Source organism: Macrotis lagotis, chromosome 1 (assembly GCF_037893015.1).
Source record: "Macrotis lagotis isolate mMagLag1 chromosome 1, bilby.v1.9.chrom.fasta, whole genome shotgun sequence".
Taxonomy (NCBI): Eukaryota; Metazoa; Chordata; class Mammalia; order Peramelemorphia; family Peramelidae; genus Macrotis; species Macrotis lagotis.
In genome coordinates, this window is record NC_133658.1 from 364,868,358 (window position 1) to 364,888,232 (window position 19,875).

At 35.8% G+C, this 19,875-nt stretch overlaps 1 protein-coding gene across 1 annotated transcript in view; it reads left to right on the forward strand.

Moving 5' to 3' along the window:
- SPINK5 (serine peptidase inhibitor Kazal type 5) overlaps positions 1-19,875 on the forward strand; it is a 62,881-nt gene that overhangs the window by 18,238 nt on the left and 24,768 nt on the right. Inside the window, exons 5-12 of the mRNA XM_074212354.1 lie at positions 5,619-5,746; positions 8,015-8,096; positions 10,042-10,169; positions 11,617-11,680; positions 12,738-12,865; positions 15,223-15,310; positions 16,087-16,214; positions 18,373-18,439. Coding sequence (XP_074068455.1) covers positions 5,619-5,746; positions 8,015-8,096; positions 10,042-10,169; positions 11,617-11,680; positions 12,738-12,865; positions 15,223-15,310; positions 16,087-16,214; positions 18,373-18,439 — 813 coding nt within the window. The remainder of the gene's footprint in view (positions 1-5,618; positions 5,747-8,014; positions 8,097-10,041; positions 10,170-11,616; positions 11,681-12,737; positions 12,866-15,222; positions 15,311-16,086; positions 16,215-18,372; positions 18,440-19,875) is intronic.

Sequence of the window (19,875 nt, forward strand, 5' to 3'; positions counted from 1 at the left end):
GTAAGAGAATATTTGACACTTTATGAACATAGTAAAGAACTCAATTCCTGTCCCTGTCTCTCTCTCTCTCTCTCTCTCTGTTTTTATGAGCCCTCACTTACAAAGTATATGACATAGATTTATAGACTATCAAAGTCTGAAAGGAAACTCAGGGATCATTTAATTAAATCCCCTCTTTTTACTAAAGAAACTGAACCCAGAGGTGTTGTAGAAATAAATGTCCTGGGTTCTAATATTCTGCATGTAAAAGTCCCTTCTATATTCTGATACTTTATATTCCATGTCCTAAGGATTGATATCCTATAATCTTTGTTCTATATCTAAGGTTTCCTCAGCTCTTTCATGCTATGTTCTAGATTTAACCATCTATCTTTTATATTTTAAGTGTTAACAGTCTATATTTATTGTTTTAAGAACTGACATCTATAGTCTAAAAATCTTCTAGTTTTGAAATTGTACGTACATGTTAAGATTCCATTCCAAGGACCCTTCTTCTCTGACAGTCTATGATCTGTTTTTTAAAGACTGGCAATTTTAAGTTCCATGTTTTCAGGCCTGACATTCCGTATTCAGTGATCTAACAATCTTCCAACTCTGATGGTCTATATTTTGTGTTTTAAGGAATCCTCTTGTTCTAATAGTGATGGACTCTATGATATTTCTCTGCTTCTTTTTTTTTTGCTCCTTGGTAATTACCATCTTTATGAGGTACATGCACGTGATTATAACAAGTGAGCTGTCTTGCAAACAGCTTAATATCTGCCACAAAATTAGCTTGTCAGTGGGTTGGCCACAAAATGTTTTTGAATGAATCATACCTTATAAACAAGATTATCATTGTTTCTCTGATGAACCAAGGATCATCAATGTTATGGCTGTGTTTGGCTACTCTGGTGATTGCTGCCTGCTTAGGAACCATCAATAAAGGAAGCAAAACTATTGCTGTCCAACAGATAAATGACTAGGTTTACACTATCCCTGCTCAGACATTAAGGTCTAGTGTGCAGTTAATTCAGCTCTAATAGAGAGTGAGATACTGTTTTAGGTTGTAACTTTAATAACAAAGTTAAAAGTGGCAAAATGGAGCAGCAGAAATAGCTTTGGACTTCCAAGATGGTAGTGAACTGGTCTCTCTGAAATGAACATTCTGCCTCTGCAGCATTCATGGTGAGACTAAAGGTTCTCTAAAATTCCTTTCAGTTTTGACATTCTTAATTCTATAACACTGTGTTAGCTTATAAATGGGTGGATAGAATCCAGATGCAACCCCCCCCCAAATAATCCTAAATCAAAACTAAAAACTGATCAGTTCAAGTCACATCTACCAAGAGAAAATCAACTACCAGGAAATCTAATAGTTGTGAAGTCTTGTATTTGAATTAAAAATAAAAGGTCAACTGTTTAAGAATATTGTGGACAGGTCTGGATTAATAAAAGTTTTAAGAAATGAAAACGTATTAATCACTGAAAGTTTAACATAAATCTGCAATGTGGTGTGGCAACTAAAGATGCTAAAGCATTCTTAGACTACATTGAGTACAGTATGGTATCCAGAAAAAAAGGAAGCGATCCTTTTATATACAAACTAGCTCAATATATTTAATTTTTGATGTAACACTTTAGAGTAGATATTATTAAGTTAGATAGTATTGAAAGGAGGGCAGCTATGTTGGGGGGGCAGCTATTTGAAACCATGTTGCAAAAGAAATGGTTTAAAGAACTGTAGATATTTAGTCTGAACGAGAGAAGGCTTAAGGGTTATATGATTTTTGTGTTCAAAGGGTAATAATATGGAACACAGAGAACAAAGATTAATAGGGAGAAGGAAAGGGAGAGATTGTATGATTAAGTAATAAATTTTGCATTATTAGAAATCTCTAACAAGAGTTCCTTTTCATCTACTACTTGAACTAAATTCTTTATGTTCATCATTTAGCTAAGTAGATAGAGTGCAGTGGGTAGAATGCTAGACCTGGAATCAGGAAGACCTGACTTCAAATCTAGCCTCAGAGACTTACTAGCTGTGTGAGCTTATGTGAGTCATTTGACTTCTGTTTGCCTCCATTTACTTATCTGTAAAATGTTGATAATAAAAACACCTACTTTTCAGGATTGTTGTGATGTTCAAATGACATAAAAGCCTATCAGAACTATGCTGAGATGTTGCTTTCTTGACTGAGAAATGATTAAGTCCAACCACTGTATTTTTAATAGATAAGGGAATCAATACCCAGAGAAGTAAAATGATAGAAATTATAGAAATATATTTTATATTTACATAGAAATAAATGATAGATCCAAGTCAAAAACTCAGCTCTTTGATAAGCCCACACTTTCAGTGAGCAAAGTTTTGGGGTATGGATTTGATTCTAATTTTCCTTTGGGGTACTCTGACTTGTTGGATCAGATGAAACAGGGAAATCTCTGACTATGAGATTCTGTATCAAAATTATATTGATGATCAGTAGCAATGGCTAGCTTCAGTTCTAGATGCTCACATATACCAGCAATTAATTTCCAAGTATGAAGTCTTTTTCATTTATTTGAAACTAACCTGGGCATAGAAGAAAGATTCCTACATAAATTTAATCAATCTGGATTCTATCCCTTTTCTATCCCTTTGCTATCTCTATTTCTTTCTTTCTTTCTTTCTTTCTTTCTTTCTTTCTTTCTTTCTTTCTTTCTTTCTTTCTTTCTTTCTTTTTCTTACCTTCCTTCCTTCCTTCCTTTTTTCTTTCTTTCTTTCTTTCTTTCTTTCTTTCTTTCTTTCTTTCTTTCTTTCTTTCTTTCTTTCTTTCTTTCTTTCTTCCTTCATTTCTTTTGTTGGAACTTAAGTATAGTTTTCCCTTTGGGGGCCTCAATTTCCTCATTAGTAAAATGAATCAGTTGAATGACATGATATCTAAGATTTCTTAGAGATTCTCTAAATTGAATGCAAATTTTGGAAGGCTCAAGGAGGCAGAATTGAGTTCAGAATAAGCAAGAACTTTGCAATAATTAGAGCTGTACAAAAAATGAAATAAGCTTCTCAGTTTTGAACAGAGTTTGGAGAGAGATTCTGCAATGTGCATCCTGCTCATATAAAGACCAGACGCTCTCTGAAACCTCTTTCAGCTCTAAGATTCCATAATTTTATGATACTTTGAGTATAGAAACACATTCTTCTGCCATAACTTGGATTCACCCTCTTCCAGATAGGTTATTGCCCCAGGTTATGAGAGTCCCAGAACTTGAGTTTTAACTTTCTTTATTCTATGGAATAATTGAATACATGTCTAAAGATTCAAAATACTTTATTCCTCATATGTGATTCTCCAACTCTGGTCTTTTGCTCTGCCTATCTTCCCCTGTTGAGATTCACTCTCTCCTTACAACCACCTCATGGAGTATGCCACTTCCCTTTTCTTCCCTCAGTTTTCTCATCATTTAAATAGATATAATAATTCCTGCACTTTCAGACAAGTAGAGAATGAGTGTGAAAGGACTTGTAATTCTAAAGCAATCTAAATTCAAAGTATCATATTCGTTGTTAAGATTGTTAGTAAGATTGCTAGTCTGATCATTGTTTCTAAAATTGTATTATCATGTCTTTTTTTTTTAAGTTTTTTTTGCCATGTAAAGGGATTAAGTGGCTTGCCCAAGGCCACAGAACTAGGTAATTATTAAGTGTGTGAGGCCAGATTTGAACTCAGGTACTCATGACTCCAGGGTCGGTGCTCTATCCACTGCACCACTTAGCTGCCCCAGTATCATATCTTTTAATAATAAAGGTGATATTTTTGAAAATATATAGCATAATAATAAAAAGACCTCATGATAATAGCCAAAATTTATATAGTGCTTACTATGTACCAAATAATATGCTAAATGTTTTATAATTATTTCATTTGAGTCTCACAACAACTCTGAGAGGTAGAAACTATTATTATCCCCATTTTGCAGATGAAGAAACTGAGGTAAACAGAGTTTAAGTAACTTGCTAAGGGTCAGAGAGCCAGTAAGTATTTGAGACTGAATGTCATTTCAGATCTCCATGACTCCAGACACAGAGTTACCTGTTGTAATTATTCCACCAGTGTTATAATGGTAGGAATTCCAGTCATTGCTTACAGAAAAGGAAAGTAAGTTTCTTCAAAAAGGGAAGTGATTTTCCCAGGGGTATAGGGCTAATCAAGTGGTAGACTTAAGGGCCTAGGCTTCATATCTTTCATTCTATGGCTTTTTTCCATTATATATATAGATAATAATTTAATTAAATTTATAAATTCATCCATTAAATAACCTTTGTTCATTTATCTATTTATTTATTCATATATATATATGTGCGTGTGTGTGTATGTTTTGTGTGTGTGTGTGTGTGTGTGTGTGTGTGTATGTGTGTGTATGTGTGTATCTGTCTGTCTGTTTGTTTTGATCGGGGTGGGGAATGACTAGTTCTCAAAATCATTTTGTCTGGTGATGCCATAGCAACCACAGGCAGGATTTGAAATTCAATAGATCGAGTTTTTTAGGAGTGAATTAATCAAATGTTTGACCAAATATAGCAGGCTATTTTTTCAGTTGATAATTTTGTATAGCCCACAAATGATGTTATAAATATCCAAATGACCTTTAGCTGAGGAAAGATTCCTCATCCCTGATTTAGAGTAATGTTCCATTACTTTAATAGAAAGAATCAAATAGATGTTCTCAAATATAATGAGTTCTTCAGTTCCAATCCATTCACCAATCATTTATTAAGCACATACTATTTAAACAGCCCTAAGTCAAGTAATTGGGGGATACTATACAAGTTTACAGATAAGAATCTCTGTCTTTATGGAGGTTATGGTCTAACGGTTATATGAGATGTCAATATAGGTCACTATAACCCACAGTAATTCATGATAAGTGTGATAGATGAAAACAAAATATTTGAAGATTTTCTTCATAAGCATATATAAATTATATTGTATTAGGAAGGGGTTTACTAGGGAAAATTGGAGAGGTCTTCTTGAATGAGGAAGAATTTAATTTGAGCTTTCAATAGTGGATGGGGGGGGTGTAAAACTTCATGTAAAAAAGGCAGAGTTAGGGAATAATGTGAACAAAGACACAGAAGCAGTATATTTTGGCAGAAGAAATGTTGCCAATTTTGACTGCAGCACAGAGTTTATGGCAATAATATAAGGTTGTATGCTAGAGTGGCATTAAAATGTGGAGGGCCTGGGAGTAGCTAGGTGGTGCAGTGGATAAAGCACCGGCCCTGGAGTCAGCAGTACCTGGGTTCAAATCCGGTCTCAGACACTTAATAATTACCTAGCTGCGTGGCCTTGGGCAAGCCACTTAACCCTGTTTACCTTGCAAAAACCTAAAAAAAATTGTGGAAGGCCTTGAATGCCAAGAAGAGAAGTTGAAACTTTACTTGAGAGGTAAGAGAGAACACTGGAGATTTGTAAAAGCAGAGACATTATTAATGCCTGAGAAAAGAGTATAGTTTGAGGAAAATTTCCCTGTTATTTCTTAATTAATTTTGCCTCCAATGGTAAGTACATTAGAGATATATATATACTTTATATCTCATGCATATAAAGAATGAACAGGAAACTGAAAGGCAGGTATCTGTCTTCCTTCTGCAGACAATATGCAGTGAATTCCGGAACCTATTGAGGGATGGCAGACTCTTTTGTACCAGGGAGAATGACCCTATCCAAGGCTTTGATGGCAAGCACTATGGGAACAAGTGCTCCATGTGCAAAGCCTTCTTGTAAGTATGAAGAGGGACAACAGGAGCTCTAATTCAGGTTCTCTAGGGGAGAGTCCTTTTGAATATGACAAAACTGATTTCTCTTTTTCTAGCAACATTCTTTTCCTGGAAAAGTAAATCCTTCCAAGGGTTGAGTGATTTTCTTTAGAAGCAAATATTGGGATCTGAATCTGGAGGCAGTTCTTTGGAACTATTTCAGGATAGGATTCTGGACTAATATTCAAAGAATCTTAAAATCTTAGATGCTTTTCACTTTTATTTTAATTTGTATTGTTAGCTTTTGCTTTTCAGTCATTCTAATTTCCATATATCTAAAGTTTCCTCCTTCCTACCTTTTGGTCTGTCCCTTGTCATGAAGAATAAAAACTAGAAAGATGCAAAAGACTGATGGTATTTTCACTGTTATGGTAGGAGTCATAGCCTCCTATCTCTGCAAAGAAAGGAGGGAAGTGCATTTTCTAGACTCTGGAACCTAGCTTTTTTGTCATTAAATTATAATAGCATTAAAGGTGTTTTTTTCCTTTTTCTTGTTCTTTCCATTTGAGTCATTGTAGTAATTGAGGATAGTTCTCTTGATTCTGTTTCCTTTATTTTGGATTGACTCCCACCAGGTTCTTCATGCTTCTCAGAACCATAGTGTTACTAGAAACCAAATTTACCTCCTACAGATCTTCCCAACACTCCCTCACATTGCACTTTGGAGTCTAGGTTTCTTTTGCCTTTCTGTCTCAGAATTGAGTCAACTCAAATTTATGTCTATTCATGCATTGTCATTCTAGGCCCAGACATTTCCACTAGGATGACTGTGAATTACTTCAGCAGTTATTCACATGGCTTTTTCACCTGCATCTAGAGTCATCTTGTTCTGTCCCCACTCCCATCTGCCCACAGCATGGGACTAAACTCTGTATTATGGAGGTTCACCCACTGACAGAATGTAGACTATCCACTGTCTCCAAAGTTTGGCCTGAGTCCACTCACATATTTCACCTGTCTGTTGGACTGAATGAATAAATGCTTTCTGAGACTTGTCCAGGGGACTACATCTCATATATGAATTTGCATCTAGTATTTGTATTCACAGTGCATGTAACAACTCAATACCCATACCAAATATACATACATCTTGGAAAAATTTTCATACTCAGTTAAAAAACTAGAAACACTTCTGAATCCCCTTCTCTAAGGTTTCCCCAGACCTAGCTTTACCACCTGGTCCTCAAGTTCTGAGGTCAGGAAAAGGTCCTAATGTTTCTCCTATGTGTAGGGGTTGGTTTAACAAGTAGGTAGGAGGCTATTTTGCTTGTCCTACAGTTGCCAAGCCCCAACTTTTACTACTTTAGTGTCTCGGAAAGACAAAATTCTAAAAACTCTAATTCTTAGAACTGAAGACTCAGAACCAAATCTTAATCTTTCAGGACTGTATAATCTCAGAACCCTGGGATTCCCATTCACCTTATACCCTTGACACTCTTAGACTCTTAGAAACACAGAACTCTAAATACTTATCAGTTCTAAATATTTTTTTTAAATTCACTGTTAGAATAATAGATTCACAGAATTTTAGACTCTAAACCTCAAAATATGAGAGTCAGAAGTGATTTAAGAAATGACCTGGCCCAGTCTTGAATTAGGGTGGAAATCTCCTATTCACCAACCTTGACAGGAAATCATTGCCTTCCTGATTAAATACATCCAGGACAGGAACTTGTCAAATTAAATAGCTGGACAAAACACAATGCAAGCCAGTATTTATATAATGCACCACATTTTTGAAAGTACTTTGCATTTGTTAGCTCATTTGGATCTTCACACTAACCCAATGAGGTAGATGCTGTTCAAATTCACTTTACAATTTAAGAAATGAACACATGGAAGTTAAGTTGACTAACTTGCTCAAGGTCACACAGCCAGTAAAGTACCTGTTATGGGATTTACACTCAGATCTTTCTAACCCCAAGTTCTCTTGATTCATTTTACTACCTAGTTGCTATCACTAAGCTTGGGACAGATTTTGTCTACCTATAACTTTTCCCTGTTGTTCTTGGGTCTGCCCACTAGGGACAAGTTGCTTCTCTCTAGATTATAGATGACTTTCCTTGGAGTGGTGGTGTTTGGAGAAGGGTTGTGACACAGCAGTTTCCCCACTGGAAACATCTTTGTTGAAAGATTCTTCTGGGAGATGAGAGCTGACAAGTAATATTCAAGAGGGAGAAGAAAATGGTATTTCCACACCTAATAGAGTTTTTTCCTTTCTCTTCCTTACAGCCAAGCAGAAGCTAAAGAAAGGGAAAGAAATGAACAAAATTTAAGGAATAAGAGAGAATCAGCAAACACTGTCTCATTCAAGGTAAGAGACAACAAGGCACCTAATTAGACCTTCTTACTTTGTGATGTGATCTCATTGTGGTCCTAAATTTAAGTCATCTTGAGATCAGGGGTGAACATCAACATTAATGAAATTATATATCTATATCTATATATCTATCTATCTATCTATCTATCTATCTATCTATCTCTATATATGTATATATATATATATATATATATATATATATATATATATATATATATATATATCCATAGTGTCGCAGAATTTAGAGACAGGTTGGACCTTGATAATCATTTAATAAACCTCTCACTTTAGAGTTGAAGAAACAGAAACTCAGAGAAAAAAGAACCCAGCCATGCTCACACAGTGATTCACACAAGATCAATACAATGTCACACAAGAATCACAAATCAAGTTCTCTAATTACAAAATCATGAAGCCTTTCCACAACACTTTGTGATCCCTTGGAGGGAATTAATCAATTCTTTACAATACTTATATACCTATGTTGTACTGTGCCTGTTTTTGTTAAATGAAGTGAATCAAAAATTGTGTGACTTTTTCCTATCACAGAAGCTTGGGAACCCCAGCATTGTATCCCTAAGACTAAACAATCAACTTGATTCCCATAAGACTTGAGGATACCTGTATTGACCCACTCTTATGGACTTGTGTGAGAAATCACTTTAGTTTTAGAAATAATTATGTTGGGGCGGCTAGGTGGCCCAGCGGATAAAGCACTGGCCATGGAGTCAGGAGTACCTGGGTTCAAATCGGGTCTCAGACACTTAATAATTACCTAGCTGTGTGGCCTTGGGCAAGCCACTTAACCCTATTTGCCTTGCAAAAACCTAAAAAAAAGAAAAAAAAGAAATGATTATGTTGTGATCCACCTGCCCCCTTCCTTCATGTTTGTGATTTAAATCTATACTCTCTGCCTTCCTTACAGCAAAGTGGAGTCCTAATCAAGAAAATTCCCAATTTACAAATCTGTTCTTCACCATGAACTTAATTAATTAATTAAACTACTACTTGATTACTGGCACCCTGTCTCTGATCTGCTCCATTTCACCATTCTCAAGTTCCAGACTGGCTCAATAAAATTCTGTTAGCAAGGGTTAGACAAACCTGATCACATACCCAACATTCTAGTCAAACAAACTGTAGGGTACTGCTCTACAAATCCGTGCTAAGATCATCCACCTTCCAGGCTTCCCATGGCTTGTCACTAGTTCCAGAAGTCATATCCACTCCTTAAAGTTCTGCTCAAAGGCCACTTTTGCTAGGAAGCCTTTCCTAGAACCAGATAGAAGAACCTTTCTTCCTCTGAACTAACATCTATCTCCTGAAATTATCACTGAAAGAATCATAGACCAGAAGGGTTGAGTTTTAAAATGATTTAGCTAGTTCAATTCCCCTCATTTTACAATGAAGGAGATTGAAACCCAGAGGGGTATGGCTTGTACAACAACAATTATCATAATTGCATCTTTTTTCAGTATTTTAAAATGTATAATGAACTTTTTTCACAACAATTTTGGGAAGTAGATACTTCAAGCATTACTGCCTGAGGAAATTGAGTCTCAGAGAAATGAAGTGATTTGCCCAAGACTATGTATGCAGTTAGAGATCGACAGATATGGGATAAAGGCAGAAGAGGAATTCAATTTAAAACTCTTTTAATTGCATCATGTTATCCTCCTTCCTCTGTTTTTTAGACCTCAGGTGCTAAAACTTCACTATAGTAGGAAAACAAGTTAAGTGCATATTTTAAAAAAGTAATTTAACTAATGAGAGAGACAGTTTAAGTTTAATTGAGCTCCTGGAGAACTTGGAGATTCTTTAAGTTAAGGGCCCATTTTTTTTCACCTTTCATCAAGTTAAAAAAAATTAGAATGGAAATGCTCAGGTAGAAAAACAAACAAAATTGAAAATGTCAAGCTTTTCCCCCTTCTCATGATAGGAGCTATGCAGTCCCTATCGTGGCTATATGAGGAATGGAAGAATGGCCTGTACAAGAGAGAATGACCCCGTTCTGGGACCTGATGGTAAAATGCATGGCAACACATGCTCTATGTGCGAAGTCTTCTTGTGAGTACAATGAGGGTGCTGAATTAGATGATTGCTAAGAGCCCTTCCAGACTTAACATTCCATGTTCTGTGGTCTAGGGTTCTTTCCATTTCTGATAGTCTCTGTTCTAAGTTCTAAGGTGACTTCAGTTCTGACTTTTATGTCTCAGGGTTCTTTTTAGTTCTGACATTATTTTATATTCTAAGCTTTAAGAGCCTTCCCAGTTTTGACATATGATGTTCTATGTTCTAAGTTTCCTTCAAATTCTTAATATTTTGTGATTTGTCTTCTTAAGTTTTTTCCAGCCCCTATGTTAAGATTCCATTTAGCTGAAATTTTCCATATGTAATATCCTAATATTTTATGATATATTTCTTTTCAGGGCTGATATTAACAGGTATCTTCCAGCTTTGACATCTATAATCTAAGACCCCTTCCATTACTGACCTTTTGTTATTCTAAAGTCTAATAATAACTTCTTTGAATCTGTGAGGAATATGTTTATTTGGGGACCTCAGGAAATGCTAAAAAACAGACCTAGTTTGGACAAATATTGCCTTGGCATACTTAGCCTAGCAAATGGTTATGCATATTCTCTCTCCTCTCCTCAATGCTTTTTGTTTAATGTTGTTTGCCATTTTGGTTGAGAAAATTCTTGACTATGCCAACCAGGACTTCTGATAGACTGTATTGTCCTGAGTTAGGAACTTATGAAAGGGGCACAGTTATTGGAGGAGGGAGTGTGCCATTGCCTGGCTATCAGAAATGAATGTTCAGTCTACAGGATCAGGATAACAAAAAGACTTTCAAACAACAATGGTGGAATTAAAAGGGCACTAATTGTGGAGTCAAAGACCTGCTTTTGAGTTTCAGCTCCTTTGCTTATTCTCCATGTGATGATGGGTCAATATGTTAAGCTCTTAAAATTCCTATTTCCTTATACGTTAAACGGATGCAATAATATTTGAGAATAAAGTTCTTTGTAAATGTTAAGTCACTATATAGATGGAAGTTAATAACAAAAACACAGCTGTGAATCAGGTAATGTCAAGATTTTATCCCATATTTCACATATTGAAAATGATGTTAAGGGCAAATGACTTCTGTAACGTCACATAGTCAGAATTTGTGCCCAGTTTTTGAAATTAAAATTTAACATTCTTTCCATCAAAACAGACTGCTTGTGAAACACAACCTAAGGGAAGGAATATGGATTCTACCCTTCTTCAATATTAAGCAGTGAATCTTAACTAAGACAGTATTCTACTGAACATTATATATTCCCTCATGAATAATTTTCCACCATTTGTTCTGATCCTTTTTTTGTCTTTTTCTTTCTATTTCTGTCTGTCTCTACCTCTATCTCTGGCTTTCTCTGCCTCTGACTGTCTCTCTGTCTCTGTCTTTCTATCTTTGTGTGTCTCTGTCTCTGTCTCTATCTGTCTCTGTCTGTCTCTCACTCTGCAGTCAACAAGAAGCCAAAGAAAAGGCAGCTGAAGCCAGCAAAATAACAAGGAGAGAAGCTGACAAGGTAGCTATATCAATATTACTCATTGTGGGATGATAAGGAAAGGTGTGTGGCTTGAGATTTTGGAATTGAGGTTCAAAGAACAGGAAGGAGATGATAGGGGTGAGAGGAGGAAGAATTAGTTTCAGAACAGAGTAGAGGCACCCTCTCTTCTGAGAGGGCAAGCTTGGGTTTTTCTTTTTCCAGATTTAGTGATTTATCCTTTTTTTAGCTAATGGCTGCTCCATGGTGTGAATATTTTCCATGTTTACATTCATTTTCCATAACTATCAACTAAAACACTTCAGCACCATGATACCTATAGTATAATAGAAAGGTCTTTATACTTGAAGTCAGGAAATGTAGGCATGTATTCTGGCTCTGTCATTCATATTCACTTTATCTCTATGGGCCTCATTTTTTTCTTTTCTACAATGAGGGAGGTAGACTAGATAGTATCTATATTATTCTATGATTCTGGGGCAGGGCCTAGGCAGAGCTTGATCAGATGATCATGGTCTGAAACTAATTAATTGAAACCAAATAATTGAACCCTATTTATTTGACTGCTGAGGAAAATGAAGTTCAGACAGATTAGGGGACAAACTTTTCATATAGGTTCAAAATCATACAGGAGGTAAATAAATATTAGAGGTATAATTTAAACATTGACTCATAAACTTTACCACACTGCCCCCCTTCCCCCACCCTACATGAGAGCTGGTAGGCATTTGTGCTAAGAACCAACAAGGGAAGGGGGGGGGGGTTTCCAATGCTCAAGAGGTTGCCTGGGATAATAGAAAGGATCTGGATTGAGAGTCAGGACCTTGGATTTAAGTTATGTCATGGATTACTTTGGGCAAACTACCTAACAACCATGTTTTTCCAGTTGCTCATTTGTCAACTGAAAGGGTGGATTAGGTGATCTTTAAACATCCTTCCAGCCCTAACTTCTATGAAATTTAAGAAATCAAACTGGAGGACAGAGTATGCAAAGAAGAAAAGAGGGTTATTTGGAAAGGGGAAGAAGAGGGAACTAGTAGAAACCTTCACCCCAGCAGCATCCTTTTGGTTTTCATAGGATCTGTGCAGTGAATTCCGAAAACAAGTGAGGGATGGGAAGTTGATTTGCACTCGGGAGCATTTTCCTATCCGAGGCCCAGATGGCAAAATGCATGGGAACAAGTGTTCCATGTGCGCCAGCATCTTGTGAGTATATAGGTGACACTCCTCCTGCTCCCCTCAAACAAGTGGAGTGACAGAAAATTCAGAACCTAGCCTGGTGCCTGATGGATCTAGAAGAACTCGAATGGTTTTAGTGAAAGAAGAATCAAGAGTCAGTAGCCTGGGGTTGGATGTCTTATTCTGTCACTAAACAGACTATGTGATCTTGTTTCTTCACCTATACAATGAATGATGAAACTGGATTAATGAATCTTCTCCTGTTTAGATATTTTGTGTTCTCTATTGTCTTGGGCTCCCTTCAGCTTTGACATTCTATGTTCTTAAAAAAAAATAACAGAGTTGTCAATGATTTAGTTTTTACCTAATCTATATTTTCCATCTATATAGGTGGGTGGTATGTAGTCCTGGAACTGTGGTTTAAGGAATGGGAAGGGAAGGATAGGGATGAGAGAGTCTCACCTTTCAGAGAGTCATTCTTTATAACACAAAGTAAAAAAGAGGGGGGATCATTTTAGCAAAATTAACCAACATATCTTATGAACAATGTTCTAATGATTCTTCCTTCTTCATATTCTTAGTCCTCAGGCTCTGTCTAGCATTGATACACTCTGAACTAAAGTTCCTTTTGGTTTCAAACTCTTTAACTCATTACAGTAGTTAGGGCAAAACAATATAGATTCATTAGTAACAAGCCCTCCAAATGCAATCTGAAAATTAGATGCAATAGAATAATCTAAATCAAGAGCATAATCTTTAAGATGAAAATGCCTTGAAATGAAGTCTTCTTTCTGTTTATCTCTACAAATTAGCATGGCAAGTATTTGGTTTTTTCATAGGTATAAAATCATAACCAAAGAATAAGTAGAAAATCCGCAAATATATGGGTATATTTGTATATAAATTACATATGGGTGAAAATATAAAGGTAAATTTGTATATAAATCAGCATGTTTTGAAGTCACTTTAGGGTAGAAATAGGGGAAACTTTCTGTCAAGGGCTCTTGATATACCCAGGCAGCTAAGTGGCATAGTGGATAGAGCACTGGCCTTGGATTCAGGAGGATGAGAGTTCAAATCTGGCCTCAGACAATTTCCACTTACTAGCTGTGTGACTTTGGGCAAGTCACTTAACCCTGATTGCCTTGCATCCAGGGCCATCTCCAGTTGTCCTGATTCATATTTGGCCACTGAAGACTCTGGAGGAGAAACTGAGGCTGGTGACTTTGCACAGCCCCCCTTCATTGAAATCCATTTCATATGCTTGTCATGACTTCACCTCCATGATGTTGCAGTATTCTTCAAAAATGAAGGACAAACATTATGATGATGATGATGATGGTAATCTACCTAATGAAAAAAGCAAAAGACAAATGACAATTAAAGGCAATCTATAAGGATAGGGTTAATTAACTTTTAAAATTTCTTTAAAGAAAAAATGAAATACTCAAACTACATTTTTTTACATTACATAAGGAAGCATACTTTTTATGTGTGTGTGTATGCAATACATTGACTGGATCAAAAGAGAGTTCTAAGTCAGACGAGGTAGAAAGAAAGAGCAGAATCAAAAAAGGGAGAGAAAGGCAGAGAGGCAAGCAGGAGAGACATGGGCTAAGAAAGTACCTGAGTGGATTTTGAGATGAAGATATTAATAATCTCTTTTTGTGACAAGATCATGTTCACTTTTAAATAGTGGCTATACCAGAAAACACAATAGCTTATATTTTGCAACACTTTAAAATTAGTAAAGTCCTTTCTTCACAACACCCCTATTTTAAAAATAAGACTTAACTCCTGTTTCTATAGAATTTTTAGACCTTTCCTCCCAGAAACTTTCAAGGCTATCTATTATAAATGTGATACCCAATTTATAAAAGAAGAAACTGAGGTTCATAGAGGACAAGTCCCTGATCCAACATAGCCTTTATCAGAATTAGGGCTCAAATTCTGATTTCAAATCAGAACTCTTCCCACAATGGTATATACTTTTTTCCAATTAATGTCAATAAATTAACATAAAATGTAAATTAGCTGATTAGAAACTCTGTTTTGACAAAGAGGAAATTATTCTCTTACCTACAACAGTGGCAATTCATTAATATTGCTCCATTAGTGAAATAAGATATAACCAAGGACTTAATCTTGCCTGAAATCAATCTGGCAATCAACATACATTTATGAAAAACTTAGTATATTCCAGACATTTTGCAGAATCAAAGCAAAACAGCTCTTGCCCTCAAGGAGCTGACATTCTGGCACAAAGGATCATTTGCTCTGAATTTAGGCAATTTAGTAACCAGAAGTGAGGGGAATACTCCAACCCAGTTCTCTAAGACAAGGTGGCATGTAGTTCAACTTCTGACTTTCTCTCCTCCATGCAGGAAACTAGAAGAAGAGGAGGAGAAGAAAAGCAGAGAAGATAAGAAAAAAGTGGAGGCAGAAAATAAAGTAAAGAGAGAAACAGTGCAGGTAATTCCTGTCACCTTCATAATCTCTTCAGTGTATCCTCAAATAGATTTTGTTTTTTGAAAAGCAAGCATTTGAACCCCAGGGCCTCTTTCTTCCACTCTGGAATGCAGCAAAGAGAGTGAATAATGACACCTTAGAAATATTAATTTCTGAAATAATATTTCATTACAATGGTGGGGGGAATGTGGCAGAAAAACAGACAAGGATATCACTGGAGACATAAGGTTAACTAGTGGAACTGACTTAGAAGGTCCAGCTGTCTATCCTCTTAGGTGTTCTTGAAAATGGAAACCTGGGGGCAGCTAGGTGGCACAGTGGATAACGCACTGGCCCTGGAGTCAGGAGTACCTGGGTTCAAATCCGGTCTCAGACACTTACCTAGCTGTGTGGCCTTGGGCAAGCCATTTGCCTAAAAAAAAATGGAAACCTGTTTCAAATATTCCACCTTTGCAGTGTGTTGCTTGGAGGCTAGGATTAGAAAGAAATGTCTAAAATCAAATTCTCACTATTGGGTTCTAGGGTGGTTGCTTGTTATAACGAAATGAGAACTAATCTTAGAGACAAGAATCTACTTGCATGCAGTCTTCTATATTACTGTTACTGTTGGGAAACTTTTCTGAGTCTCGGTTTCTTCATCTGTAAAATGAAAATAAAAATGCATCTAATCTCTGCCTCATGGGAATGTTATGAGAAGTAGACTTTGTAAACTTTAAAGTGCTATAGAAATAGGAATATTATTACTATTGTTGTTATAATTATTATTCCTCTATGACCAGGAGCTGTGCAGTGAATACAGAAACTACATGAGGGATGGACGTCTTGCCTGTACACGAGAGCATGACCCTATCCTGGGTCTGGATGGCAAAATGCATGGCAACACATGCTCTATGTGTGAAGCGTTTTTGTGAGTATGAGCTGAGTTACAAATAGAATTGGAAAAAAAGAGGGATTAACTTCTAGGGTATGGGATGAGGTGAGACTTCTTAGAGTTTCTTCATTTCTTCTGGTAACTTGACTGAAAGCAAAGATTACATCCTGCAATGAGAAAATCTAGGACTGTGATAATCCATTTCCTTGTAGGACACCCAGTACTACTTAGTTACAAATCTGGATAGTAGTTAGGGTTGTCTTCTAGAACTTCAAAATAACTTAAGATATCATACAGTACAACCTCATCATTTTATAGCCAGTGAAACCAAGTCCCCAGAGAACTTAAATGGTTTATTCATCTGAACTCAGATATCCTGCTATTAGAATCAGAGATTTCTCTTTTGCACCATACTGACCCTAAAGTTTTAACAATATCAAAGCTTCAGACTTCTGCATTCTATAGGAATTAAGATGACTCAAAAAAATGGTGAATTCCCTGCAGACAGGAAATTTTGGCAGTTCCTCTAAGAACATGCAGTACACTCTGAATTGCCCCAGGAGAGAACAATGTAGGGATATTATTTATTAGAAGGGTGACAAAAAACCTGTGTAGTTTCTTGTGAAAATTCTTTTATTCCTATAGCACTTCAGGATTTAAAGATTGCCTTTTTTCCCAAAAGTCTATGCATTAGTAAGAACAGAGATTATCATCATTTCATTTTTATAGATGAGTGGACTGAGGTGCAAAGCAGTAGAGGAATTAATCAAACCATGAAATTTAGAATCAGAAGGTACTTTAGGAATCATTGAGGCTAATCCACTGACTTTGAAAAGCAATATGGTAGAGTGGATATCATCTTAGACTTGGATTTAGAAAGACTTCTGCCTTCAAATGATACATAAGAAATTTATTAGTTGTGGGACCACAAACAATGCATTTAATTTCCCAGTCTCATTTTTCTTTTCTCTTTTCATATATTTTTATTTCATTAAATATTTTTCAATTACATGCAAAAAATTTGACAGTTTATAAAAAATATGAGTTTCAATTTCTCTCTCTCTCCTGCCCCTGTTCTACCCTTTAGATATCAAAATGATATCATTTATATGTATCTTATTTTTTGTAATCAGCAAAACGGTCATCATAATACACTCAGTAACTACCTCATAATTTTGTTTTTGTTTTGTTTGAGCTTTTTTGGTGAGGACCAAATGAGATAATATATGTAAAACATTTTGACAACCTTAAAGTCCTTTATAAATATTGGCTATTGCTTTTGTTTAGAGATTTAAGAACTAGAGAACTTGATGAGCCGTGAGCAGCAGTTTGTTAATTAATTAATTAAATCAATATTTTAAAATGTTTTTGCCTAAAGATATGTAAAATATACAAACTTCCTGCTTTTTGCATTAAGATAAAAATTTCATATTGTATTTAATATACATTTATATTTGCATGCATAGATAACATCTTGATTATACTGTTATTCTTTTAGAAGTTTTATTATGAAATTATGTTTTAAGGTAGTAATATTGAAGCCATTACATTGCCAGATATCAAACTATATTATAAAACAATAATCATCACAACTCTTTGGTATAGTTAAAAAATCCAAATAAACATAAAAATATATTAAATAATTATAATAAGAAACAAAAGAAGGGAAATAACAATGGACAGGAAAGACAAGCATAAGAGGTTGTGAGGGAAGAAAAGAAATGAGAGAGGAGAAAAGGGGAGGAAGAAGAAGAGAAAAACAAAATAGAAGAATATGAGAAGAGAAAGAAGGCCAGAACTCAGAGAGACAGAAAATAGAACAGAGAGCATGCAAACAGGAAGAGGGGGAAGAGTCATAGTGGTTTCTTGATTAAATGTACTAGCCATTCTTAAGACATCCTATCCATTTCAGATAATCTCACTATTCATTAAATATTGAATTAATTAATTAACAAACTGCTGCACATGGCTCATCAAGTTCTCTAGTTCTTAAACCTCTAAATTTCGTGAGAAAAGACTAAAAAGGAAATTGTGGTCTAGGCCGTACCAATCATGGCTGTATCAGTGTTTTTGGTCCTGATATAATCACAACTAGGGCTATATCTGGCCTGGGGCAAGAGGTTGTTACAAAGATGAGATTCCCTGGGAAGATGATGGTCTGGGTTCAGTTTCTACCATTCTCTCCTATGTGCAGCAAACTGGAAGAAGAAGAGAAGAAAAAAGTAGATGCAGAAAAAAAGGTTAAGAGAGAAACAATTCAGGTAATTATTTTCACATGCTATTTTTTTAATACCTGTTGGGGACCCTCCCATAAGGAACAACCACCAGTGCATAGGTGGCCTCTACCAAATGCATCTCACCTCTAATACTGATGACCTTTGATGCCCTTGGATCTTAGAAAGGGCAAACCCTGCTTTTGTAAACAAAAGGAAGTTTAGTATAGTAAAACACTGAATGGGGAGTCAGAATCTAGGTTCATATCTTGACTCTTTTACTTACTAAACTGTGAGCATGCTTAAGTCCTTTCAATTTTAGTTTCTTCATCTGTAAAAAGGAGGGAATTTTGGCTAGTTGATCTTTAAATTCTTTCTGACTAAATCCTACTAAGCAGATTTTTCAAAGACACATACATGTATGTTAACTTTTTTTTATCCTTGTTAAGGTAATATGCTTTTATCCTTGTTATTCATTAGTTAATTGGATTTAGAAATTGAAGGGATCTTAGAATTAATGTTATCTACTTATATCCTTTTACTCATGCAGAAATTAAATCAGAAAGGTTGTGGGTTTTCCAAAGGTCATTCAGGTAGTGAGAAGCAGAAACAGGATTTGAACCTAAATCTTACAACTGCAGATTTAATGCCTTTTCAGGCCTTGCTATACATAATACATGTAACAGATGGATCCCTGCACTGAAAGTCAAGAGACTGGGAAAAAATTTCAACTCAACTTTTAGATTCTTCTTTTATCCTAAATTCTTACTCTAGATAATGGGGATACTATTACTTTTCCTTATGCACAGGAGTGCTGGGATGCTCAAATGAAGTGAAGGATATGAAAGTTATTTTTAATCACAAAATTCTATGTAATTGTAAATGATGATGGCAATTATGACAAAAACAATAATTATCCCTGCTACTAATAATGACTTTAATATCTCAAAAACCCTATTACTTTGTCAGTGATGGTATTCCTTTTGTTAGGAGCTGTCCCACTGGGGTCCCAACACAGCTTTCTTTCCTTTCTCTCTTCTTCTCTCCCTCCTTTCCTTCCTTCCTTCCTTTCTTTCTTACCTATCTTTCTTTTTCTTTCTTCTTTCTCCCAGGAAAGTGACTTGCCTAATGCTACATAGGGTACTGAGTGATTTAGGCAGAATTTAAACCCAATTCTTCTGACCCCAGAGTCATTGGGTTTTGTTTCATTTTTCATTATAATCATAGGAGTCTAACCAGGTCAAATGATTATTTTTTGGTTTTCTGGAGAATTTTTGAGATGGGTAGAGGGTGGATTATGACATAGAGTTCAAAGAGGACAGAGAATTTCCTTTGAATTCAGGGAAAGCAGTGGGGCAAGGTGGGAATGTACTCTGAATTGACAGGGAATAGTAAATTATAGTGGATAGAACTTTCAAGATTTTCCTATACCTGTAATGAAATATACTCAAGCTTCACTGGGCCTATTCTGAGAGTGCAATTGA